General features: G+C 45.9%; 1 protein-coding gene across 2 annotated transcripts; it reads left to right on the top strand.

Annotated features, from left to right (window-relative positions):
- Positions 1-3,971: 3,971 nt before the first annotated feature.
- On the top strand, positions 3,972-27,089 carry ap3s2 (adaptor related protein complex 3 subunit sigma 2). Of its 2 annotated transcripts, XM_036964379.2 has the most exons (6): positions 3,972-4,139; positions 4,667-4,758; positions 5,152-5,263; positions 8,241-8,312; positions 20,007-20,114; positions 22,514-27,089. In XM_036964379.2, the coding sequence occupies exons 1-6, from the start codon at positions 4,071-4,073 to the stop codon at positions 22,637-22,639; spliced, it is 579 nt and encodes a 192-aa protein (XP_036820274.1). In that variant the 5' UTR covers positions 3,972-4,070; the 3' UTR covers positions 22,640-27,089. The 2 variants fall into 2 exon arrangements, with proteins under 2 accessions (XP_036820274.1, XP_036820275.1); XM_036964380.2 differs by lacking the exon at positions 8,241-8,312 and having other exon boundaries at positions 3,975-4,139.
- Positions 27,090-27,176: the final 87 nt, after the last annotated feature.

Raw genomic sequence — 27,176 nt, 5'->3', positions numbered from 1 at the left:
ATCCTTCCAGGATACCCCGGCCAGGTCGATTAGAAAGGCCTGCTCGCTGAAGTGTTTCAGGGAGCGTTTTACAGTGATGAGAGGAGGTCGTTTGACCGCTGACCCATTACGGATGCAGGCAATGAGGCAGTGATCGCTGAGATCTTGGTTGAAGACAGCAGAGGTGTATTTAGAGGGGAAGTTGGTTAGGATGATATCTATGAGGGTGCCCATGTTTAAGGCTTTGGGGAGGTACCTGGTAGGTTCATTGATAATTTGTGTGAGATTGAGGGCATCAAGTTTAGATTGTAGGATGGCTGGGGTGTTAAGCATGTTCCAGTTTAGGTCGCCTAGCAGCACGAGCTCTGAAGATAGATGGGGGGCAATCAGTTCACATATGGTGTCCAGAGCACAGCTGGGGGCAGAGGGTGGTCTATAGCAGGCGGCAACGGTGAGAGACTTGTTTTTAGAGAGGTGGATTTTTAAAAGTAGAAGTTCAAATTGTTTGGGTACAGACCTGGATGGTAGGACAGAACTCTGCAGGCTATCTTTGCAGTAGATTGCAACACCGCCCCCTTTGGCAGTTCTATCTTGTCTGAAAATGTTGTAGTTTGGAATTAAAATGTCTGAATTTTTGGTGGTCTTCCTAAGCCAGGATTCAGACACAGCTAGAACATCCGGGTTGGCAGAGTGTGCTAAAGCAGTGAATAGAACAAACTTAGGGAGGAGGCTTCTAATGTTAACATGCATGAAACCAAGGCTATTACGGTTACAGAAGTCGTCAAAAGAGAGCGCCTGGGGAATAGGAGTGGAGCTAGGCACTGCAGGGCCTGGATTCACCTCTACATCGCCAGAGGAACATAGGAGGAGTAGAATAAGGGTGCGACTAAAAGCAATAAGAATTGGTCGTCTAGAACGTCTGGAACAGAGAGTAAAAGGAGGTTTCTGGGGGCGATAAAATAGCATCAAGGTATAATGTACAGACAAAGGTAAGGTAGGATGTGAATACAGTGGAGGTAAACCTAGGTATTGAGTGATGAAGAGAGAGATATTGTCTCTAGAAACATCATTGAAACCAGGAGATGTCATTGCATGTGTGGGTGGTGGAACTAATAGGTTGGATAAGGTATAGTGAGCAGGACTAGAGGCTCTACAGTGAAATAAGCCAATAAACACTAACCAGAACAGCAATGGACAAGACATATTGACATTAAGGAGAGGCATGCTTAGTCGAGTGATCAAAAGGGTCCAGTGAGTGGAGAGGTTGGTTGAGGGTCACGGCGATTTAGACAGCTAGCCAAGCCAACCGGTAGCAAGCTAGCATAGGATGGAGTCTGTTGTTAGCCACCTCTTGCGTTCGGTCAGTAGATTAGTGGGGTTCCGTGTGGTAGAGGGGATTAATCCAAATCACACAACAACAACAAAAACAAGAACAATAGATATAGTTATAGAGGCCCGAGAAGAAAACATAATAATAATAAAAATAAATAAATTGTCCGATTGTCTATTCAGATAGCAGCCGGTAAGACAGCTAACGGTTAGCGGGCCGCAGATGGGCGTTCAGGTAACGTCGCGACGGAGGAGCCAGCCGGATCTCCTTCAGGTAGATAACGTCGGCAGTCCAGTTGTGAAGGCCCGGTGGGGCTCCGCGTAGGCAGTAAAACGGGTCCGGATAGGTGACTGCAGCCCAGGAGTGAATGATGGAACTCAGGAGTGATTGACGGAGCTGGCTAGCACCGGAACAATCGATGTTTGCTCCGGAATCGACGAAAGCCGACTGTCACACGGATAGCAGCTAGCTAGCTGTGAGATCCGGGTATGAATGTCCAGAGAGCAGTTGAAATCCAGGGACATGGAGAGAAAAATTGGTCCGGTATGTTCCGTTCCGAGCCGCGCTGCGCCGTACAAAACTGGCGATAGATTTTCGAGCTAAAGGATAGCTGATGACCACAAACCGTGGTTAGCTGAATACTAACGATTTGCCAGTAAAGAAGCTAACTAGCTTCTGATTAGCTTCTGGATTAGCTTCTGGGCTAGCTCCTGGCTAGCTTCTGGCTAGTTTCTGGCTAGCTTCTTGGAGTTTCTGGCTAGCTTCTTGGAGGATTACAGATCTGAGGTAAATAATAATTTTTTATAAATATAAATTGGTGAGGCTGGTTGCAGGAGAGTGTTTAGAAGATGAGTTGATGGAAAATAAAAATAAAATGTATGTGAAAAAAGTTGTAAATATATATATATACAGGACACGACAAGACGAGGACAAAAGACGTCTGAACTGCTATGCGATCTTGGAGATCTGAGTTAAATGAGGTAAGATAAGGGAGTTAAGGCAATATATAGGCCATGGTGGAGAAGTAATTACAATATACCAATTAAACACTGTAATGGTATGATGTGCAGAAGATGAATGTGCAAGTAGAGATACTGGCGTGCAAAGGAGCAAGATAAATAAATAAATACAGTATGGGGATGAGGTAGATTGGATGGGTTATTTACAGATTAGTTATGTACAGGTGCAGTGATCTGTGAGCTGCTCTGACAGCTGGTGCTTTAAGCTAGTGAGGGAGGTAAGAGTCTCCAGCTTCAGTGATTTTTGCAGTTCGTTCCAGTCATTGGCAGCAGAGAACTGGAAGGAGAGGCGGCCAAAGGAAGAATTGGCTTTGGGGGTGACCAGTGAGATATACCTGCTGGAGTGCGTGCTACGGGTGGGTGCTGCTATGGTGACCAGTGAGCTGAGATAAGGCGGGGCTTTACCTAGCACAGACTTATAGATGACTTGGAGCCAGTGGATTTGGCGACGAGTATGAAGCGAGGGCCAGCCAACGAGAGCGTACAGGTCGCAGTGGTGGGTAGCATATGGGGCGTTGGTGACATAATAGATAGACTGCATCCAGTTTGTTGAGTAGAGTGTTGGAGGCTATTTTGTAAATGACATCGCCAAAGTCGAGGATCGGTAGGATGGTCAGTTTTACGAGGGTGTGTTTAGCAGCATGAGTGAAGGATGCTTTGTTGCGAAATAGGAAGCTGATTCTAGATTTAATTGGATTGGAGATGTTTGATGTGATTCTGGAAGGAGAGTTTACAGTCTAACCAGACACCTAGGTATTTGTAGTTGTCCACATATTCTAAGTCAGAACCGTCCAGAGTAGTGATGCTGGACGGGCGGACAGGTGTAGGTAGAGATCGGTTGAAGAGCATGCATTTAGTTTTACTTGCATTTAAAGAGCAATTTCAGGCCACGGAAGGAGAGTTGAATGGCATTGAAGCTTGCCTCGAGGGTTGTTAACACAGTGTCCAAAGAAGGGCCAGAAGTATACAGAATGGTGTCGTCTGTGTAGAGGTGGATCAGAGAATCACCAGCAGCGAGAACGGTTCTCCTGACATGTAAAACTTGGGTATGTGAGATATGAGGTGAGACCGTATGTACAGAATTGTTACAATTGTAAAAAGTTTGGACACGTGTTGGTCAAAGGAATAACTATGTAGTAGTTGAAGAGTCAGATGAAGCATGTTGTTGTGATGGGAATCACGTTCCGGAGTGCCCTGTATGGATGAAGGAGGTTGCAGTAGCTCGGATCAGGGCCATCTAGCAGGTCTCCTATGTGGAGGCAGTGAAAATAGCTGGAGTGAGTAGAGAGGAGATGGTAGTGGATGTCCCACAGTCTGCAGTGAATGCCATGCAGGAGAAGGAGTTTATAGCGCAAGTGATAAACTGCACTAATCAAACCAATAAAGCATCATTGTGAAGGCAGCAAATAGATTTCTGGATCTCCAGGACTTTGCAGCTGATATGTTACAGGGACTGAATAAAGAGGTTCCCCCCCTCCCAGATTCCAGAGCCTGTGTAGGGATCTGAATAGTACAGTTTTAGTTTTTGTTAAAGGTTTGTTCCTCTACATTTGTTTTAGTTATTGTGTGTATTTTTTACTACTCTGTACACTAGGTGGCAGCAATACAGTTTATGAGTGGAGTCTGTCAATAAACCACAGCGAAGAAGAAGAACCGGCAAAATCTACGTATCAACACATCCGCCAGGTGGACAGCTGACTGCAAGTCTGTTATTAAGTCATTTGAGACATTTACAGCTAAATATGATTAAAGCTATTTTAATATTTAACAACCATGGGAAACCACGACTCATCAGATTTTATGAATATTTTGTAAGTAACCAAATCTATGAACTGCTACAGTTTGTTAGCTATGTCTGTCTTATTTGCCAGCTTTTAGTGCACTTATGGTATGCTAGCTGGAGGCTAACTAATCAATAATCTATATTGTCATCATCATGAGATGTGATTTATTGACGTTTATATACCCAACTAGCTAAGTTGCTTATATATTTGTTGACATAGCTACGAATATCAATGTACCCAACAGCAGGGTAACCTAGTGGTTAGAGCGTTGGACTAGTAACCGGAAGGTTGTAAGTTCAAATCCCCGAGCTGACAAGGTACAAATCTGTTGTTCTGCCCCTGAACAGGCAGTTAACCCACTAGGCTGTCATTGAAAATAAGAATTTGTTCTTAACTGACTTGCCTAGTTAAATAAAGGTACAATAAAATAAAAAGATGGCCAACCTCCAGGGGGGCTGGTTTACTGCTGCCTGACCGCTAGCTGAAGTTAGCTCTTTCATTTAGATTGTAAATGGAGTTCATAGCCAATTTATCAAAGACATATTTCTTCTCAGGCTGAAGATGTGCAGCAGCAGATCATTCGAGAGACTTTCCATCTGGTGTCGAAGAGGGACGACAACGTCTGCAACTTCTTGGAGGGGGGAAGGTAACAGCTATCGTTAGCTAGCTGGTTAAATTAACCAAAATATACATTCTTGATGAAACAATCAGCGAATTAAAAAAGATGCGTTAATGATTCAATGAACCACCCAGGAGGCAGCTATATAGGTATCTATGGCTTGTATTGGGGTATTGTGCTTCTGTGGTGACTATATGATGTAGACCTACCTAGACTGTAGCCTATAGACCAACTGGGCAAGCTCAGTTGGTCATTGTGACTAAAGATTTATCCTGGGTTGTTAAATGAGAAGTATTGTTTGACCGAAGTGTTCAGCTCATATGACCGGCAATCCATCATCAATTCCCTGGCAGATGAGTTAAAGTTGGACCGAATCAGACATGGCAGAATAGACTAATAATATAATTTCTCTATTTGCAGTTTGATCGGTGGCTCGGACTACAAGTTGATCTACCGGCACTACGCAACACTGTACTTTGTGTTCTGTGTGGACTCCTCTGAGAGTGAGCTCGGTATTCTGGATCTAATACAGGTGGGTTGGCAACTGTTGCTATGTTACCATCTATAACTCTGTAGAACAGTAGGGTTGTGTTACCATCTATAACTCTGTAGAACAGTAGGGTTGTGTTACCATCTATACAGACAGTCAGCTGTACTGTCCACTCACCTCTCCTTTCCCAGACAGTCAGCCCTATAGGACTCGCAATCACAGCCGGTAGTGATACAGCCTGGAATTGAACCAGGGTCTGTAGTGACGCCTCTAGCACTGAGATGCAGTGCTTTCAAACACTTGAATGTTTTTATGGTGGTGGTAGTTGGGGTGGGTTCAAGTTGATGACCTGTATCCACTTTCAATGCAAACATATCATTAAATAGACAGAAGACAACGCTTTCAAACCTGTATTGTTTTTGATTGTGTGGTGGTGGAGTTGCTGTTCAAGGTTATGACAAGTCGGGATATGCTTTAGATACGCTTCTTGTCTTGATCTTCGGTGACCACTAATGACCCTTGAACTCACGATACATGACATTGTAAAGCCTACTGATGGGTGTGTTTTGAGCAAATATACACTGAGTGTACAAAACATTAAGAACACCTTCCTAATATTGAGGAGCACCTCCCCCTTTTGCCTGCAGAAAAGCCTCAACTCCTCCAGGCATGGACTACAAGGTGTTGAAAGCGTTCCACAGGGATGCTGGCCCATGTTGACTCCAATGCTTCCCACAGTTGCGTCAAATTGGCTGGATGCCCATGGGGTGGTGGACCAATCTTGATACACACGGGAAACTGTTGAGCGTAAAAACCCAACCCAGGTGCTGGGCAGACTTTGTTTATTATCTATGCAAAGTAACTTGAACTCTACCGACATGTAGGTATTACCTCGACGAACTGGCACATTGACTCTGTACCGGTACCCCCTGTATATATTCTCCACATTGACTCTGTACCGGTACCCCCTGTATATATTCTCCACATTGATTCTGTACCGTAACACCCTGTATATATTCTCCACATTTACTCTGTACCCTAACACCCTGTATATATTCTCCACATTTACTCTGTACCCTAACACCCTGTATATAGCCTCCGCATTGACTCTGTACCGGTACCCCTGTATATAGCCTCCACATTGATTCTGTACCGTAACACCCTGTATATAGCCTCCACATTGACTCTGTACCGGTACCCCTGTATATAGCCTCCACATTGATTCTGTACCGTAACACCCTGTATATAGCCAAGTTGTAGAAACATCATCAAGCATGATCAATGGAAACAGGATGCACCTGAGCTCAAGTTAGTCTCATAGCAGAGATTCTGAATACTTATGTAAATCTGATATTTCAGTTTTTTTGTTGACTCCAATGCTTCCCACAGTTGCGTCAAATTGGCTGGATGCCCATGGGGTGGTGGACCAATCTTGATACACACGGGAAACTGTTGAGCGTAAAAACCCAACCCAGGTGCTGGGCAGACTTTGTTTATTATCTATGCAAAGTAACTTGAACTCTACCGACATGTAGGTATTACCTCGACGAACTGGCACATTGACTCTGTACCGGTACCCCCTGTATATATTCTCCACATTGACTCTGTACCGGTACCCCCTGTATATATTCTCCACATTGACTCTGTACCGTAACACCCTGTATATATTCTCCACATTTACTCTATACCCTAACACCCTGTATATAGCCTCCACATTGACTCTGTACCGTAACACCCTGTATATATTCTCCACATTGACTCTGTACCGGTACCCCCTGTATATATTCTCCACATTGACTCTGTACCGGTACCCCCTGTATATATTCTCCACATTTACTCTGTACCGTAACACCCTGTATATATTCTCCACATTTACTCTGTACCGTAACACCCTGTATATATTCTCCACATTTACTCTGTACCCTAACACCCTGTATATAGCCTCCGCATTGACTCTGTACCGGTACCCCTGTATATAGCCTCCACATTGATTCTGTACCGTAACACCCTGTATATAGCCTCCACATTGACTCTGTACCGGTACCCCTGTATATAGCCTCCACATTGATTCTGTACCGTAACACCCTGTATATAGCCTCCACATTGACTCTGTACCGGTACCCCTGTATATAGCCTCCACATTGATTCTGTACCGTAACACCCTGTATATAGCCAAGTTGTAGAAACATCATCAAGCATGATCAATGGAAACAGGATGCACCTGAGCTCAAGTTAGTCTCATAGCAGAGATTCTGAATACTTATGTAAATCTGATATTTCAGTTTTTTTTATTTCTAATATCCTGTTTTGTCTTTGTCATTATGGTGTGTAGTTTGTGGATTTAATCCATTTTACAATAAGGCTGTAATGTAACAACATGGGTAACAAGAGAAGAGGTCTTAACGAATGCACTGTAGGTTGTGTATTACATCAAAGATCATTCTTACATACATTACCATTACCAGACACACCTACTCATTCCAGGGTTCTAGAACACCTACTCATTCCAGGGTTCTAGAACACCTACTCATTCCAGGGTTTTTCTTTATTTTTACTATTTTCTACATTGTAAAATAATAGTGAAGACATCAAAACTATGACCTGGCCTCCACAATCACCCGACCTCAACTCAATTGAGATGGTTTGGGATGTGTTGGACCGCAGAGTGAAGGGAAAGCAGCCAAAAAGTGCTCAGCATATGTGGGAACTCCTTCAAGACTGTTGGAAAAGCATTCCAGGTGAAGCTGGTTGAGAGAATGTCAAGATAATGCAAAGCTGTCAAGGCTACTTTGAAGAATTTAAAATATATTTTGATTTGTTCAACACTTTAAAAACATTTTTTTGGTTACTACCTGATTCCATATGTGTTATTGCATAGTTTTGATGTCTTCACTATTATTCTACAATGTAGTAAATACTGAAAATAAAGAAAAACCCTGGAATGAGTAGGTGTCCAAACCTTTGACTGGGACTGTATACTTAACATAAGATGGATGACTTGACAATATCTCCTCTGTAGGTGTTCGTGGAAACTCTGGACAAATGCTTTGAGAACGTCTGTGAACTGGACCTCATTTTCCACATGGATAAGGTGAGTTCAAGTCCATGGAAATCATTTACAAGGTCAGCTTTGCCAAGTTTTGGCTGGTGACACTCTTTGATGCATTAGAGTAATAAATACACTTCTGTGTATAACATGGCAGCTGGTTTATTGACACAATATGCATTCAATATGAGGAAAGCCTTCAGGAGGGAATGGCTAGCAGGGGAAGCCTTGCTGAGGCAGCCTAGATGAAACCCTGCTGTGTGGAGCCAGGCAGTAGCAGGGGAAGCCTTGCTGAGGCAGCCTAGATGAAACCCTGCTAAGGCAGCCTAGATGAAACCCTGCTGTATGGAGCTAGGTAGTAGCAGGGGAAGCCTTGCTGAGGCAGCCTAGATGAAACCCTGCTGTGTGGAGCTAGGTAGTAGCAGGGAAGCCTTGCTGAGGCAGCCTAGATGAAACCCTGCTGTATGGAGCTAGGTAGTAGCAGGGAAGCCTTGCTGAGGCAGCCTAGATGAACCCCTGCTGAGGCAGCCTAGATGAACCCCTGCTGAGGCAGCCTAGATGAAACCCTGCTAAGGCAGCCTAGATGAAACCCTGCTGTGTGGAGCTAGGTAGTAGCAGGGAAACCTTGCTGAGGCAGCCTAGATGAAACCCTGCTGTATGGAGCTAGGTAGTAGCAGGGAAGCCTTGCTGAGGCAGCCTAGATGAACCCCTGCTGAGGCAGCCTAGATGAAACACTGCCAAGGCAGCCTAGATGAAACCCTGCTGTGTGGAGCTAGGTAGTAGCAGGGAAGCCTTGCTGAGGCAGCCTAGATGAAACCCTGCTGTATGGAGCTAGGTAGTAGCAGGGAAGCCTTGCTGAGGCAGCCTAGATGAAACCCTGCTAAGGCAGCCTAGATGAAACCCTGCTAAGCCAGCCTAGATGAACCCCTGCTGAGGCAGCCTAGATGAACCCCTGCTGAGGCAGCCTAGATGAAACCCTGCTGAGGCAGCCTAGATGAAACCCTGCTGAGGCAGCCTAGATGAAACCCTGCTGAGGCAGCCTAGATGAAACCCTGCTGAGGCAGCCTAGATGAAACCCTGCTAAGGCAGCCTAGATGAAACCCTGCTAAGGCAGCCTAGATGAAACCCTGCTAAGGCAGCCTAGATGAAACCCTGCTAAGGCAGCCTAGATGAAACCCTGCTAAGGCAGCCTAGATGAAACCCTGCTAAGGCAGCCTAGATGAAACCCTGCTAAGGCAGCCTAGATGAAACCCTGCTGTGTGGAGCCAGGCAGTAGCAGGGGAAGCCTTGCTGAGGCAGCCTAGATGAAACCCTGCTGTGTGGAGCTAGATAGTAGCAGGGGAAGCCTTGCTGAGGCAGCCTAGATGAAACCCTGCTGTGTGGATTCAGGTAGTAGCAGGGGAAGCCTTGCTGAGGCAGCCTAGATGAAACAGGTAGTACAGACCTAGGTCTGTTGGAGGTCTGAGGGGCTGACCTAGGTCTGTTGGAGGTCTGAGGGGCTGACCTAGGTCTGTTGGAGGTCTGTTGGAGGTCTCAGAGGGGCTGACCTAGGTCTGTTGGAGGTCTGATGGGCTGACCTAGGTATGTTGGAGGTCTGAGGGGCTGACCTAGGTCTGTTGGAGGTCTGAGGGGCTGACCTAGGTATGTTGGAGGTCTGAGGGGCTGACCTAGGTATGTTGGAGGTCTGAGGGGCTGACCTAGGTCTGTTGGAGGTCTGATGGGCTGACCTAGGTCTGTTGGAGGTCTGAGGGGCTGACCTAGGTCTGTTGGAGGTCTGATGGGCTGACCTAGGTCGGTTGGAGGTCTCAGAGGGGCTGACCTAGGTCTGTTGGAGGTCTGTTGGAGGTCTCAGAGTGGCTGACTTAGGTCTGTTGGCGGTCTGAGGGGCTGACCTAGGTCTGTTGGAGGTCTGAGGGGCTGACCTAGGTCTGTTGGAGGTCTGAGGGGCTGACCTAGGTCTGTTGGAGGTCTGAGGGGCTGACCTAGGTATGTTGGAGGTCTGAGGGGCTGACCTAGGTCTGTTGGAGGTCTGAGGGGCTGACCTAGGTCTGTTGGAGGTATCAGAGGGGCTGACCTAGGTCTGTTGGAGGTATCAGAGGGCCTGACCTTGGTCTGTTGGAGGTATCAGAGGGGCTGACCTAGGTCTGTTGGAGGTATCAGATGGGCAGAGCATACCAGCATGGTCAAAGCCATATTGGTTTCATTTAGGCCTAGTAACCGAAAATGTTAGTCATATTATATTGCATTGTTGGTCTTGTTTGTGCGTTTCTGAGCGATTTTCGATCAATTCCCGGGTTCACTTAATGTTTTCGTGTGTATCTGAGCAGGCAGAAATGCAGCCTTTGTGACACATTTTTTATCATGCAAAGTTTACCTGCAACATGTACTGATAAAGAGGAATATGTAGACCCACGATTGTTCTGCTATGGGGAGCAAAGTTCTATATTAGTTTCTACAGAGAGTGTGGTGGTTGAACCATTCCCTATAACCAATTAGTAGGAACTGTCAATGGGTAGGGGCTCTGGGTCTATCTGTGATTGACTGGAGGAACTGTCAATGGGTAGGGGCTCTGGGTCTATCTGTGATTGACTGGAGGAACTGTCAATGGGTAGGGGCTTTGGGTCTATCTGTGATTGACTGGAGGAACTGTCAATGGGTAGGGGCTCTGGGTCTATCTGGGATTGACTGGAGGAACTGTCAATGGGTAGGGCCTCTGGGTCTATCTGTGATTGACTGGAGGGGCTCTAGGTCTATCTGTGATTGACTGGAGGGGCTCAGGATCTATCTGGGATTGACTGGAGGAACTGTCGATTGGTAGGGGCTCTGGGTCTATCTGGGATTTGACTGGAGGACTATTTAAACCCCATTTGTACTGTGTGTTGGGGCAAAGGTCACCAACCATCTATTCTCTGGTACATTTTCACCCCAACCATCACATACCACAACCAGAGTTGAGCTCAATTCCAGTTAATTCAGAGAGTACACCCGATTAAAAAGCATTGAAGAGAATTGGAATTTCAGTGTACTTCCTAAATTGACTGGAATTTAAATGGAATTGACCACAACACATTCCGCCAAGCGGAGTTGAGAGGCTAGGCGGAGTTGAGAGGCTAGGCGGAGTTGAGAGGCTAGGCGGAGTTGAGAGGCTAGGCGGAGTTGAGAGGCTAGGCGGAGTTGAGAGGCTAGGCGGAGTTGAGAGGCTAGGCGGAGTTGAGAGGCTAGGCTAGGCGGAGTTGAGAAGCTAGGCTAGGCGGAGTTGAGAAGCTAGGCTAGGCGGAGTTGAGAAGCTAGGCTAGGCGGAGTTGAGAAGCTAGGCTAGGCGGAGTTGAGAAGCTAGGCTAGGCGGAGTTGAGAAGCTAGGCTAGGCGGAGTTGAGAAGCTAGGCTAGGCGGAGTTGAGAAGCTAGGCTAGGCGGAGTTGAGAAGCTAGGTTCAGTTCTAACTCTTCCACCTTTCATGTCACAGAATGAGATTCTAGTTGTGTCCAGTGATGGCAGTGTTGGGGAAAGCTGCTGATGGAATTAAAACAAATAGTTTTTAGTACTTTCTACTATCTGACTGCTCCGCTGCTACTTTAGACTTATCTGAGTATGTTTAACTAACAGTCAGCATCTGTTTTCCTCTCACAGGAACACCTTCCAGTATGTTTAGCTAACACCCTCTAACTTCCACCATCTGTTTTCCTCTCACAGGAACACCTCCAAAGCTTGAGCAACATGTAAAACAATAACATGCCAGGATTTAAACCTTCATTATAACTTTGTTTACCAAATGTAAGTAACTGACTAGAATTTATTATGACAACCACCTGTCATTGCAGTCTGATGTGTTTATTCACTTTCAACAGCAGAAAAATAACAGGTTGTTCTGATCAATAGACAGGATATAGACCAGGATGGTCCACCGTGTTAACAGGCTGTTCTGATCAGTAGACAGGGTATAGACCAGGATGGTCCACCGTGTTAACAGGCTGTTCTGATCAGTAGACAGGATATAGACCAGGATGGTCTACCGTGTTAACAGGCTGTTCTGATCAGTAGACAGGGTATAGACCAGGATGGTCCACCGTGTTAACAGGCTGTTCTGATCAGTAGACAGGATATAGACCAGGATGGTCCACCGCGGAACTACCCACAACTGAAATATAGTGAAACACAGCTTAGCCTTTTGTTAATCACCCTGTCATCTCAGATTTATAAATTATGCTTTACAGCCAAATCAAGACAAGCGTTTGTGTAAGTTTATCGATAGCCTAGCATAGCATTATGTCCAGCTAGCAGCAGGAAGCTTGGTCACGAAAATCAGAAAATCAATCAAATTAACCGTTTACCTTTGATGATCTTCGGATGTTTTCACTGACGAGACTCCCAGTTAGACAGCAAATGTTCATTTTGTTCCATAAAGATTATTTTATACCCAAAATACCTCTGTCTGTTTGTCACGTTATGTTCAGAAATCCACCGGAAATAGCGGTAACGACAACGCCCAAAATAAATCCAAATTATATCCATAATATCAACAGAAACATGGCAAACGTTTTTTACAATCAATCCTCAAGGTGTTTTTCAAATATCTATTCGATAATATATCAACCGGGACAATTGACTTTTCAGTAGGAGCGAGAGGAAAAATGACTACCTCTGTATTTTACGCAAGATTCACTCTGAGAGCCCTCAGCTGGCCACTCACGCAATGTAGTCGTTTACGCTCATTCTTCAACATAAAGGCGTGAAACTACGTCTAAATGCTGTAGACACCTTAGGGAATACGTAGAAAAAGGAATCTGGTTGATATCCCTTTCAATGGCCAATAGGGGTGCATAGGAACACAACGGTTTCAAAATAAGAGGCACTTCCTGATTGGATTTTCCTCAGGATTTCGCCTGCAATATCAGTTCTGTTATACTCACTGACAATATTTTGACATGGCTCAGCTCAAGTGATAGATGATCAGTCTGTCCTATGGCTCAGCTCAGGTGGTAGATGATCAGTCTGTCCTATGGCTCAGCTCAGATGGTAGATGCTCAGTCAGCCATATGGCTCAGCTCAAGTGATAGATGATCAGTCTGTCCTATGGCTCAGCTCAGATGGTAGATGTCAGTCTGTCCTATGGCTCAGCTCAGATGGTAGATGTTCAGTCTGCCCTATGGCTCAGCTCAGGTGGTAGATGCTCAGTCTGCCCTATGGATTAGCTCAGGTGGTAGATGATCAGTCTGCCCTCTGGCTCAGCTCAGGTGGTAGATTATCAGTCTGCCCTCTGGCTCAGCTCAGGTGGTAGATGATCAGTCTGCCCTCTGGCTCAGCTCAGGTGGTATATGCTCAGTCTGCCCTCTGGCTCAGTTCAGCTCAGTCTGCCCTATGGCTCAGCTCAGGTAGTAGATGATCAGTCTGCCCTCTGGCTCAGCTCAGGTAGTAGATTATCAGTATGCCCTCTGGCTCAGCTCAGTCTGCCCTCCGGCTCAGCTCAGGTGGAAGATGATCAGTCTGCCCTCCGACTCAGCTCAGGTGGTAGATGCTCAGTCTACCCTATGGCTCCGCTCAGGTGGTAGATGCTCAGTCTGCCCTCTGGCTCAGCTCAGGTGGTAGATGCTCAGTCTGCCCTCTGGCTCAGCTCAGTCTGCCCTCTGGCTCAGCTCAGGTAGTAGATGGTCAGTCTGCCCTCTGGCTCAGCTCAGGTGATCTAACTAACCCTAACCCTGCCCTAGATGTTTTTGCGCAATATTCCGAATGCCTGTATCGCAGAATCGAGTCTTGTTATTTTTCAATTTTATGAGCGTTTATTTCCGCTTGTTCTCATGTTGTCTTTTAGGTCTCCTTCCCTCCTCTGTGCACCTCCCCGTTTACACCAGAGATCTGTGTGTAATGGAGAGATGCACGTCTCTGCCCTAACAAAGGGAGTTGTTGTCCCAAAGGCAGGAAGGCAGGTGACAAGCGTAGGTCCAAAATAAACCCATAGAAACGTATTGGCCTTGTTTTGGACCGGTACAGAGTCAATGTGGAAGCTATATACAGGGGGTACCGGTACAGAGTCAATGTGGAGGCTATATACAGGGTGTTACGGTACAGAGTCAATGTGGAGGCTATATACAGGTGGTACCGGTACAGAGTCAATGTGGAGGCTATATACAGGGGGTACCGGTACAGAGTCAATGTGGAGGCTATATACAGGGGGTACTGGTACAGAGTCAGTGTGGAGGCTATATACAGGGGGTACCGGTACAGAGTCAATGTGGAGGCTATATACAGGTGGTACCGGTACAGAGTCAATGTGGAGGCTATATACAGGTGGTACCGGTACAGAGTCAATGTGGAGGCTATATACAGGGTGTTACGGTACAGAGTCAATATGGAGGCTATACACAGGGGGTACCGGTACAGAGTCAATGTGGAGGCTATATACAGGGGTACCGGTACAGAGTCAGTGTGGAGGCTATATACAGGGGGTATCGGTACAGAGTCAATGTGGAGACTATTTTCAGGGTGTTACGGTACAGAGTCAATGTGGAGGCTAAATACAGGGTGTTACGGTACAGAGTCAATGTGGAGGCTATATACAGGGGGTACCGGTACAGAGTCAATGTGGAGGCTATATACAGGGGGTACCGGTACAGAGTCAATGTGGAGGCTATATACAGGTGGTACCGGTACAGAGTCAATGTGGAGGCTATATACAGGTGGTACCGGTACAGAGTCAATGTGGAGGCTATATACAGGGGGTACTGGTACAAAGTCAATGTGGAGGCTATATACAGGGGGTACCGGTACAGAGTCAATGTGGAGGCTATATACAGGGTGTTACGGTACAAAGTCAATATGGAGGCTATATACAGGGTGTTACGGTACAAAGTCAATGTGGAGGCTATATACAGGGGGTACCGGTACCGAGTCAATGTGGAGGCTATATACAGGGGGTACCGGTACAGAGTCAATGTGGAGGCTATATACAGGTGGTACCAGTACAGAGTCAATGTGGAGGCTATATACAGGGTGTACCGGTACAGAGTCAATGTGGAGGCTATATACAGGGTGTACCGGTACAGAGTCAATGTGGAGGCTATATACAGGGGGTACCGGTACAGAGTCAATGTGGAGGCTATATACATGGGGTACCGGTACAGAGTCAATGTGGAGGCTATATACAGGGGGTACCGGTACAGAGTCCGTGTGGAGGCTATATACAGGGGGTACCGATACAGAGTCAATGTGGAGGCTATATACAGGTGGTACCGGTACAGAGTCAATGTGGAGGCTATATACAGGTGGTATTGGTACAGAGTCAATGTGGAGGCTATATACAGGGGGTATCGGTACAGAGTCAATGTGGAGACTATTTTCAGGGTGTTACGGTACAGAGTCAATGTGGAGGCTATATACAGGGTGTTACGGTACAGGGTCAATATGGAGGCTATATACAGGGGGTACCGGTACAGAGTCAATGTGGAAGCTATATACAGGGGGTACCGGTACAGAGTCAATGTGGAGGCTATATACAGGGGTACCGGTACAGAGTCAGTGTGGAGGCTATATACAGGGGGTATCGGTACAGAGTCAATGTGGAGACTATTTTCAGGGTGTTACGGTACAGAGTCAATGTGGAGGCTATATACAGGGTGTTACGGTACAGAGTCAATATGGAGGCTATATACAGGGGGTACCGGTACAGAGTCAATGTGGAAGCTATATACAGGGGGTACCGGTACAGAGTCAATGTGGAGGCTATATACAGGGGGTATCGGTACAGAGTCAATGTGGAGACTATTTTCAGGGTGTTACGGTACAGAGTCAATGTGGAGGCTATATACAGGGTGTTACGGTACAAAGTCAATATGGAGGCTATATACAGGGTGTTACGGTACAAAGTCAATGTGGAGGCTATATACAGGGGGTACCGGTACCGAGTCAATGTGGAGGCTATATACAGGGGGTACCGGTACAGAGTCAATGTGGAGGCTATATACAGGTGGTACCAGTACAGAGTCAATGTGGAGGCTATATACAGGGTGTACCGGTACAGAGTCAATGTGGAGGCTATATACAGGGTGTACCGGTACAGAGTCAATGTGGAGGCTATATACAGGGGGTACCGGTACAGAGTCAATGTGGAGGCTATATACATGGGGTACCGGTACAGAGTCAATGTGGAGGCTATATACAGGGGGTACCGGTACAGAGTCCGTGTGGAGGCTATATACAGGGGGTACCGATACAGAGTCAATGTGGAGGCTATATACAGGTGGTACCGGTACAGAGTCAATGTGGAGGCTATATACAGGTGGTACTGGTACAGAGTCAATGTGGAGGCTATATACAGGGGGTATCGGTACAGAGTCAATGTGGAGACTATTTTCAGGGTGTTACGGTACAGAGTCAATGTGGAGGCTATATACAGGGTGTTACGGTACAGGGTCAATATGGAGGCTATATACAGGGGGTACCGGTACAGAGTCAATGTGGAAGCTATATACAGGGGGTACCGGTACAGAGTCAATGTGGAGGCTATATACAGGGGTACCGGTACAGAGTCAGTGTGGAGGCTATATACAGGGGGTATCGGTACAGAGTCAATGTGGAGACTATTTTCAGGGTGTTACGGTACAGAGTCAATGTGGAGGCTATATACAGGGTGTTACGGTACAGAGTCAATATGGAGGCTATATACAGGGGGTACCGGTACAGAGTCAATGTGGAAGCTATATACAGGGGGTACCGGTACAGAGTCAGTGTGGAGGCTATATACAGGGGGTATCGGTACAGAGTCAATGTGGAGACTATTTTCAGGGTGTTACGGTACAGAGTCAATGTGGAGGCTATATACAGGGTGTTACGGTACAGAGTCAATATGGAGGCTATATACAGGGGGTACCGGTACAGAGTCAATGTGGAAGCTATATACAGGGGGTACCGGTACAGAGTCAATGTGGAGGCTATATACAGGTGGTACCGGTACAGAGTCAATGTGGAGGCTATATACAGGTGGTACCGGTACAGAGTCAATGTGGAGGCTATACACAGGGGGTACCGGTACAGAGTCAATGTGGAGGCTATATACAGGGGGTACCGGTACAGAGTCAATGTGGAGGCTATATACAGGTGGTACCGGTACAGAGTCAATGTGGAGGCTATATACAGGGGGTACCGGTACAGAGTCAATGTGGAGGCTATATACAGGGGGTACCGGTACAGAGTCAATGTGGAGGCTATATACAGGTGATACCGGTACAGAGTCAATGTGGAGGCTATATACAGGGGGTACCGGTACAGAGTCAATGTGGAGGCTATATACAGGGGGTACCAGTACAGAGTCAATGTGGAGGCTATATACAGGGGGTACTGGTACAGAGTCAATATGGAGGCTATATACAGGGGGTACCGGTACAGAGTCAATGTGGAGGCTATATACAGGGGGTACCGGTACAGAGTCAATGTGGAGGCTATATACAGGGGGTACCGGTACAGAGTCAATGTGGAGGCTATATACAGGGGGTACCGGTACAGAGTCAATGTGGAGGCTATATACAGGGGGTACCGGTACAGAGTCCGTGTGGAGGCTATATACAGGGGGTACCGATACAGAGTCAATGTGGAGGCTATATACAGGTGGTACCGGTACAGAGTCAATGTGGAGGCTATATACAGGTGGTACTGGTACAGAGTCAATGTGGAGGCTATATACAGGGGGTATCGGTACAGAGTCAATGTGGAGACTATTTTCAGGGTGTTACGGTACAGAGTCAATGTGGAGGCTATATACAGGGTGTTACGGTACAGGGTCAATATGGAGGCTATATACAGGGGGTACCGGTACAGAGTCAATGTGGAAGCTATATACAGGGGGTACCGGTACAGAGTCAATGTGGAGGCTATATACAGGGGTACCGGTACAGAGTCAGTGTGGAGGCTATATACAGGGGGTATCGGTACAGAGTCAATGTGGAGACTATTTTCAGGGTGTTACGGTACAGAGTCAATGTGGAGGCTATATACAGGGTGTTACGGTACAGAGTCAATATGGAGGCTATATACAGGGGGTACCGGTACAGAGTCAATGTGGAAGCTATATACAGGGGTTACCGGTACATAGTCAGTGTGGAGGCTATATACAGGGGGTATCGGTACAGAGTCAATGTGGAGACTATTTTCAGGGTGTTACGGTACAGAGTCAATGTGGAGGCTATATACAGGGTGTTACGGTACAGAGTCAATATGGAGGCTATATACAGGGGGTACCGGTACAGAGTCAATGTGGAAGCTATATACAGGGGGTACCGGTACAGAGTCAATGTGGAGGCTATATACAGGTGGTACCGGTACAGAGTCAATGTGGAGGCTATATACAGGTGGTACCGGTACAGAGTCAATGTGGAGGCTATACACAGGGGGTACCGGTACAGAGTCAATGTGGAGGCTATATACAGGGGGTACCGGTACAGAGTCAATGTGGAGGCTATATACAGGTGGTACCGGTACAGAGTCAATGTGGAGGCTATATACAGGGGGTACCGGTACAGAGTCAATGTGGAGGCTATATACAGGGGGTACCGGTACAGAGTCAATGTGGAGGCTATATACAGGTGATACCGGTACAGAGTCAATGTGGAGGCTATATACAGGGGGTACCGGTACAGAGTCAATGTGGAGGCTATATACAGGGGGTACCAGTACAGAGTCAATGTGGAGGCTATATACAGGGGGTACTGGTACAGAGTCAATATGGAGGCTATATACAGGGGGTACCGGTACAGAGTCAATGTGGAGGCTATATACAGGGGGTACCGGTACAGAGTCAATGTGGAGGCTATATACAGGGGGTACCGGTACAGAGTCAATGTGGAGGCTATATACAGGGGGTACCGGTACAGAGTCAATGTGGAGGCTATATACAGGGGGTACCGGTACAGAGTCAATGTGGAGGCTATATACAGGGGGTACCGGTACAGAGTCAATGTGGAGGCTATATACAGGGGGTACCGGTACAGAGTCAATGTGGAGGCTATATACAGGTCCACTACATTACCTTGTTATATACCTATCATTTACAGGTCCACTACATTACCTTGTTATATAACTATCATTTACAGGTCCACTACATTACCTTGTTATATAACTATCATTTACAGGTCCACTACATTACCTTGTTATATACCTATCATTTACAGGTCCACTACATTACCTTGTTATATACCTATCATTTACAGGTCCACTACATTACCTTGTTATATAACTATCATTTACAGGTCCACTACATTACCTTGTTATATACCTATCCTTTACAGGTCTGCTACATTACCTTGTTATATACCTATCATTTACAGGTCCACTACATTACCTTGTTATATACCTATCATTTACAGGTACACTACATTACCTTGTTATATACCTATCATTTACAGGTCCACTACATTACCTTGTTATATAACTATCATTTACAGGTCCACTACATTACCTTGTTATATACCTATCATTTACAGGTCCACTACATTACCTTGTTATATAACTATCATTTACAACCCTGATACATTATCTTGTTATATAACTATCATTTACAGGTCCCCTACATTACCTTGTTATATACCTATAATTTACAGGTCTGCTACATTACCTTGTTATATACCTATCATTTACAGGTCCACTACATTACCTTGTTATATACCTATCATTTACAGGTCCACTACATTACCTTGTTATATACCTATCATTTACAGGTCTGCTACATTACCTTGTTATATACCTATCCTTTGCAGGTCCACTTCATCCTTCAGGAGGTGGTGATGGGGGGGATGGTGCTGGAGACCAACATGAATGAGATCGTGGGCCAGGTAGAGCTGCAGAACCGCATGGAGAAATCAGAGGTTAGTCAGTTCACTTATTGGTCCTGTAGTTAGTCCTTTGTTAGTCTGGTGACTGGTCCTGTAGTTAGTCCTCTGTTAGTCTGGTGACTGGTCCTGTAGTTAGTCCTCTGTTAGACTGGTGACTGGCCCTGTAGTTAGTCCTCTGTTAGTCTGGTGACTGGTCCTGTAGTTAGTCCTCTGTTAGTCTGGTGACTGGTCCTGTAGTTAGTCCTCTGTTCGTCTGGTGACTGGTCCAGTAGTTAGTCCTCTGTTAGTCTGGTGACTGGCCCTGTAGTTAGTCCTCTGTTAGTCTGGTGACTGGCCCTGTAGTTAGTCCTCTGTTAGTCTGGTGACTGGTCCTGTAGTTAGTCCTCTGTTAGACTGGTGACTGGTCCTGTAGTTAGTCCTCTGTTAGTCTGGTGACTGGTCCTGTAGTTAGTCCTCTGTTCGTCTGGTGACTGGTCCTGTAGTTAGTCCGGTGACTGGCCCTGTAGTTAGTCCTCTGTTAGTCTGGTGACTGGTCCTGTAGTTAGTCCTCTGTTAGACTGGTGACGGGCCCTGTAGTTAGTCCTCTGTTAGTCTGGTGACTGGTCCTGTAGTTAGTCCTCTGTTAGTCTGGTGACTGGTTCTGTAGTTAGAGTCCTCTGTTCGTCTGGTGACTGATCCTGTAGTTAGTCCTCTGTTAGTCTGGTGACTGGCCCTGTAGTTAGTCCTCTGTTAGTCTGGTGACTGGCCCTGTTGTTAGTCCTCTGTTAGTCTGGTGACTGGCCCTGTTGTTAGTCCTCTGTTAGTCTGGTGACTGGCCCTGTTGTTAGTCCTCTGTTAGTCTGGTGACTGGCCCTGTAGTTAGTCCTCTGTTAGTCTGGTGACTGGCCCTGTAGTTAGTCCTCTGTTAGTCTGGTGACTGGTCCTGTTGTTAGTCTGGTGACTGGTCCTGTAGTTAGTCCTCTGTTAGTCTGTTCACTGGTCCTGTAGTTAGTCCTCTGTTAGTCTGGTGACTGGTCCTGTAGTTAGTCCTATGTTAGTCTGGTGACTGGCCCTGTTGTTAGTCCTCTCTTAGTCTGGTGACTGGCCCTGTAGTTAGTCCTCTGTTAGTCTGTTCACTGGTCCTGTAGTTAGTCCTCTGTTAGTCTGGTGACTGGTCCTGTTGTTAGTCCTCTGTTAGTCTGTTCACTGGTCCTGTAGTTAGTCCTCTGTTAGTCTGGTGACTGGTCCTGTAGTTAGTCCTCTGTTAGTCTGGTGACTGGTCCTGTAGTTAGTCTGTCCTCTGTTTGTCTGGTGACTGGCCCTGTAGTTAGTCCTCTGTTAGTCTGTTCACTGGTCCTGTAGTTAGTCCTCTGTTAGTCTGGTGACTGGTCCTGTAGTTAGTCCTCTGTTCGTCTGGTGACTGGTCCTGTTGTTATTCCTCTGTTAGTCTGGTGACTGGTCCTGTTGTTAGTCCTCTGTTAGTCTGGTGACTGGCCCTGTTGTTAGTCCTCTGTTAGTCTGGTGACTGGCCCTGTTGTTAGTCCTCTGTTAGTCTGGTGACTGGCCCTGTAGTTAGTCCTCTGTTAGTCTGGTGACTGGTCCTGTTGTTAGTCCTCTGTTAGTCTGGTGACTGGCCCTGTTGTTAGTCCTCTGTTAGTCTGGTGACTGGTCCTGTTGTTAGTCCTCTGTTAGTCTGGTGACTGGCCCTGTTGTTAGTCCTCTGTTAGTCTGGTGACTGGTCCTGTTGTTAGTCCTCTGTTAGACTGGTGACTGGCCCTGTAGTTAGAGTCCTCTGTTAGTCTGGTGACTGGTCCTGTAGTTAGTCCTTTAGGGCTGTTATTCTAGACTCTAGACCTTTAGGGCTGTTAGTCTAGACTCTAGACCTTTAGGGCTGTTATTCTAGACTCTAGACCTTTAGGGCTGTTAGTCTAGACTCTAGACCTTTAGGGCTGTTAGTCTAGACTCTAGACCTTTAGGGCTGTTAATCTAGACTCTAGACCTTTAGGGCTGTTAGTCTAGACTCTAGACCTTTAGGTTCCTAGTGAAAAAGACCCTTGTCTCCCAGACAGAGATGAACGTTCCTCGGTTCCTAGTGAATACGACCCCTGGTCTCCCACACAGAGATGAACGTTCCTCGGTTCCTAGTGAATAAGACCCCTGGTCTCCCAGACAGAGATGAAGCCTACTGTAGATTCAACATGATGTCCATAACCAGACCCCTTAATGTCCTCTCTCTATTACACCTGATAAGTTCCTTTCTGTTCCTAGTGAATACGACCCCTGGTCTCCCAGACAGAGATGAAGCCTACTGTAGATTCATGCATGATGTCCATAACCAGACCCTTTAGTCTCCTCTCTCTATTACACCTGATGAGTTCATTTCATTGCTGTGTATTTCATCATCTCCACAGCTGGTGTAGAAAATCCTCAAAGCAGAGTTGTGTCTGTTTCAGGGGGGCTTCTCTGCAGCGCCGGCGCGGGCTGTCTCCGCCGTCAAGAACATCAACCTCCCAGAAATGCCTCGCAACATCAACATCGGAGACATCAATATCAAAGTGCCCAGCCTCTCTCCCTTCTGACCAGGGAGCGGAGCAGGTGCTAGGCCCAAACGGCACCCTATTCCCCATATAGTACACTACTTTAGACTAGAGCCCTATGGCACCCTATATAGTGCACTACTTTAGACCAGAGCCCTATGGCACCCTATATAGTGCACTACTTTAGACCAGAGCCCTATGGGGGCTTCTGCCCTTCTGGTCTAAAGTAGTGCACTACACTATATATCAGTGCACTATAAGATGTGAGACACACTATATGACCTATATAGTATGTCTTCCTATGGGCCCTGGTCAAAAATAGTGCACTATATAGGGAATAGGGTGTATAGGTAGTGCACTATATATGGAATAGGGTCTATAGGTAGTGCACTATATAGGGAATAGGGTGTATAGGTAGTGCACTATGTATGGAATAGGGTGTATAGGTAGTGCACTATATAGGGTCTATAGGTAGTGCACTATATAGGGAATAGGGTGTATAGGTAGTGCACTATATATGGAATAGGGTGTATAGGTAGTGCACTATATATGGTGTATAGGTAGTGCAGAACAGCGAGGGAGGAGGCTGACTGTATGTTGGACAGGTTAATTGTTACTGTGCTGTGTTATTGATGTGTGAATCATGGGGCTCCTCTCAAAATGATACAACTAAATAATACACCACTGCTTTTCTATTAATGAAATCACAACCAGCTTTTTCCTCTGTCAGGACATTATCGCTCCATCCTCTGTCAGGACATTATCCCTCCATCCTTCTGTCAGGACATTATCCATCTATCCTTCTGTCAGGACATTATCCCCCCATCCTTCTGTCGGGACATTATCCCTCCTTCCTCTGTCAGGACATTATCCCTCCATCATTCTGTGAGGACATTATCCCTCCATCCTTCTGTCAGGACATTAGCCCTATAACCCTCTGTCAGGACATTATCCCTCCATCCTTCTGTCAGGACATTATCCCTCCATGCTTCTGTCAGGACATTAGCCCTATAACCCTCTGTCAGGACATTATCCCTCCATCCTTCTGTCAGGACATTAGCCCTATAACCCTCTGTCAGGACATTATCCATCCATCCTTCTGTCAGGACATTATCCCCTCATCCTTCTGTCAGGACATTATCCCCTCATCCTTCTGTCGGGACATTATCCCTCCATCCTTCTGTCGGGACATTATCCCTCCATCCTTCTGTCGGGACATTATCCCTCCATTCTTCTGTCGGGACATTATCCCCCCATCCTTCTGTCGGGACATTATCCATCTATCCTTCTGTCAAGACATTATCCCCCCATCATTCTGTCAGGACATTATCCCCCCATCCTCTGTCAGGACATTATCCCTCCATCCTTCTGTCAGGACATTATCCATCTATCCTTCTGTCAGGACATTATCCCCCCATCCTTCTGTCGGGACATTATCCCTCCTTCCTCTGTCAGGACATTATCCCTCCATCATTCTGTGAGGACATTATCCCTCCATCCTTCTGTCAGGACATTATCCCTCCATGCTTCTGTCAGGACATTAGCCCTATAACCCTCTGTCAGGACATTATCCCTCCATCCTTCTGTCAGGACATTAGCCCTATAACCCTCTGTCAGGACATTATCCATCCATCCTTCTGTCAGGACATTATCCCCTCATCCTTCTGTCAGGACATTATCCCCTCATCCTTCTGTCGGGACATTATCCCTCCATCCTTCTGTCGGGACATTATCCCTCCATCCTTCTGTCGGGACATTATCCCTCCATTCTTCTGTCGGGACATTATCCCCCCATCCTTCTGTCGGGACATTATCCATCTATCCTTCTGTCAAGACATTATCCCCCCATCATTCTGTCAGGACATTATCCCCCCATCATTCTGTCAGGACATTATCCCCCCCATCCTTCTGTCAGGACATTATCCCCCCTTCCTTCTGTCGGGACATTATCCCTCCATGCTTCTGTTAGGACATTCACCCTATAACCCTCTGTTAGGACATTATCCCCCCATCCTTCTGTCGGGACATTATCCCCCCATCCTTCTTTCAGCACATTATCCCTCCATCCTTCTGTCGGCACATTATCCCCCAATCTTTCTGTCGGGACATTATCCCTCCATCATTCTGTCGGGACATTATCCCTCCATCATTCTGTCGGGACATTATCCCTCCATCCTTCTGTCAGGACATTATCCCTCCATCCTTCTGTCAGGACATTAGCCCTATAACCCTCTGTTAGAAGGATGGGGGATAATGTCCTGTCGGGACATTATCCCTCCATGCTTCTGTCGGGATATTATTCCTCCATCCTTCTGTCGGGACATTATCCCTCCAACCTTCTGTCAGGACATTATCCCTCCAACCTTCTGTCAGGACATTACCCCTCCATCCTTCTGTCAGGACATTATCCCTCTAACCCTCTGTCAGGACATTATCCCTCTAAACTTCTGTCAGGACATCATCCCTCTAACCTTCTGTCAGGACATTATCCCCCTGACCTTCTGTCAGGACAGTATCCCTCTAACCTTCTGTCAGGACAGTATCCCTCTAACTTTCGGTCAGGACATTATCCTTCTGACCTTCTGTCAGGACATTATCCCTCTGACCTTCTGTCAGGACATTATCCCTCTGACCTTCTGTCAGGACATTATCCCTCCAACCTTCTGTCAGGACATTAACCCTCCAACCTTCTGTCAGGACATTACCCCTCCATCCTTCTGTCAGGACATTATCCCTTTAACCTTCTGTCATGACATTATCCATCTGACCTTCTGTCAGGACATTATTCCTCTGACCTTCTGTCAGGACATTATCCATCTAACCTTGTCGGGACATTATCCATCTGACCTTCTGTCGGGACATTATCCATCTGACCTTCTGTCAGGACATTATCCATCTGACCTTCTGTCAGGACATCTTTTCCTTTATTCTGTCTTTGTTGAAAACATTTCCCTGTTAGTCTCCACCTGTTGTTTACCAAGCAGGTGACCAATAGGATGTGATTTGATTTCTCCACGTGGGGGACGTGTAGCACAAGGCACAGCTTATTTACCTTTTCCTGTGTGCGTGGGGAAATTACACAGTTCTCCAGTTTTGTGATTTGCACAATATAATGACTACGATGTTGCTGTTGATCCCAATGGGCGTTAATAATGACATGTTATTGTAGCTGCGTTCTGTTTTGAACGTCAGTGTTAGTTTGTCCGTTGGTCTGTAATGAAAAACCCAGTCTACGTCCTAAATGACACGGCCCTGGCCAAAGGTCCTGTGTGTGTAGAGTTGGTGTGTGTGTGCGTGTGTGAGATCATTGTTTGCATGGGTCCAAAGTGTGTGCACTGAACTTGGTCAAGTTCTGGGCTTTTGGCGGGTGAAATAAATGTAGTCTTTAAGTTTGGACTGCTTATTTGTAATCAGAAGGTTTGGTATCATGTCCAGTCATATTTAATTGATTGGGTATTTATTTTTATTTTACCTTTATTTAACTAGGCAAGTCAGTTAAGAACAAATTCTTATTTTCAATGACGACCTAGGAACAGTGGGTTAACTGCCTGTTCAGGGGCAGAATGACAGATTTGTACCTTGTCAGCTCGGGGATTTGAACTTGCAACCTTCCGGTTACTAGTCCAACGCTCTAACCACTAGGCTACCCTGCTGCCCCATGGTATCATGTCTAGTCATATTTAATTGGTTTGGTATCATGTCCTGTCATATTTAATTGATTGATTTGGTATCATGTCATATCATATTTAATTGATTGATTTGGTATCATGTCATATTTAATTGATTGGTTTGGTATCATGTCTAGTCATATTTAATTGATTGGTTTGGTATCATGTCCTGTCATATTTAATTGATTGGTTTGGTATCATGTCCTGTCATATTTAATTGATTGGTTTGGTATGTCATATTTAATTGATTGGTTTGGTATCATGTCCAGTCATATTTAATTGATTGGTTTGGTATCATGTCATATTTAATTGATTGGTTTGGTATCATGTCCAGTCATATTTAATTGATTGGTTTGGTATCATGTCATATTTAATTGATTGGTTTGGTATCATGTCCTGTCATATTTAATTGATTGGTTTGGTATCATGTCCTGTCATATTTAATTGGTTTGGTATCATGTCCTGTCATATTTAATTGATTGGTTTGGTATCATGTCATATTTAATTGATTGGTTTGGTATCATGTCCTGTCATATTTAATTGATTGGTTTGGTATCATGTCCTGTCATATTTAATAGGTGGTTTCTGGTGTATACCAAGAGCTGCCATCAAGAAGGCCGACAATACAGTCAGTCAGAGTCGGCAGGAATCAGAGGAGTAAACAGGCCTAAATATTGAATGAACCTGATTCTGTTGTCTGTCTGCAACCTTCTCAAAGCGTTTTCCAAGACCACTTCTATCCAGAACATTGTAATGGTGAAGATATATCCATGTTATAAGTGTTGCTGCTACATTCCCTTAGAACAATAAAATGGCAGAGGAAACTTGTGTTCTGGACTGTTTATTTTGTGCCTTTTCCAAGTATACTGTTTGTACAGTAACAACAACAAACTTTTGTCAACACCTCGTTT

This window comes from Oncorhynchus mykiss, chromosome 26 (assembly GCF_057628025.1).
Source record: "Oncorhynchus mykiss isolate SJ-2025 chromosome 26, ASM5762802v1, whole genome shotgun sequence".
NCBI lineage: Eukaryota > Metazoa > Chordata > Actinopteri > Salmoniformes > Salmonidae > Oncorhynchus > Oncorhynchus mykiss.
The sequence above is the reverse complement of the archived record's forward strand: the minus strand, read 5'-3'. Positions and strand labels throughout refer to the sequence as shown.

Coding starts and splice junctions, on each gene's coding strand:
- ap3s2 (XM_036964379.2), top strand. CDS start 4,071: ATGATTAAAGCTATTTTAATATTTAACAACCATGGGAAACCACGACTC. Junction 4,759..5,151: donor AACTTCTTGGAGGGGGGAAG/GTAACAGCTATC, acceptor CTCTATTTGCAG/TTTGATCGGTGGCTCGGACT. Junction 5,264..8,240: donor GTATTCTGGATCTAATACAG/GTGGGTTGGCAA, acceptor TCTCCTCTGTAG/GTGTTCGTGGAAACTCTGGA.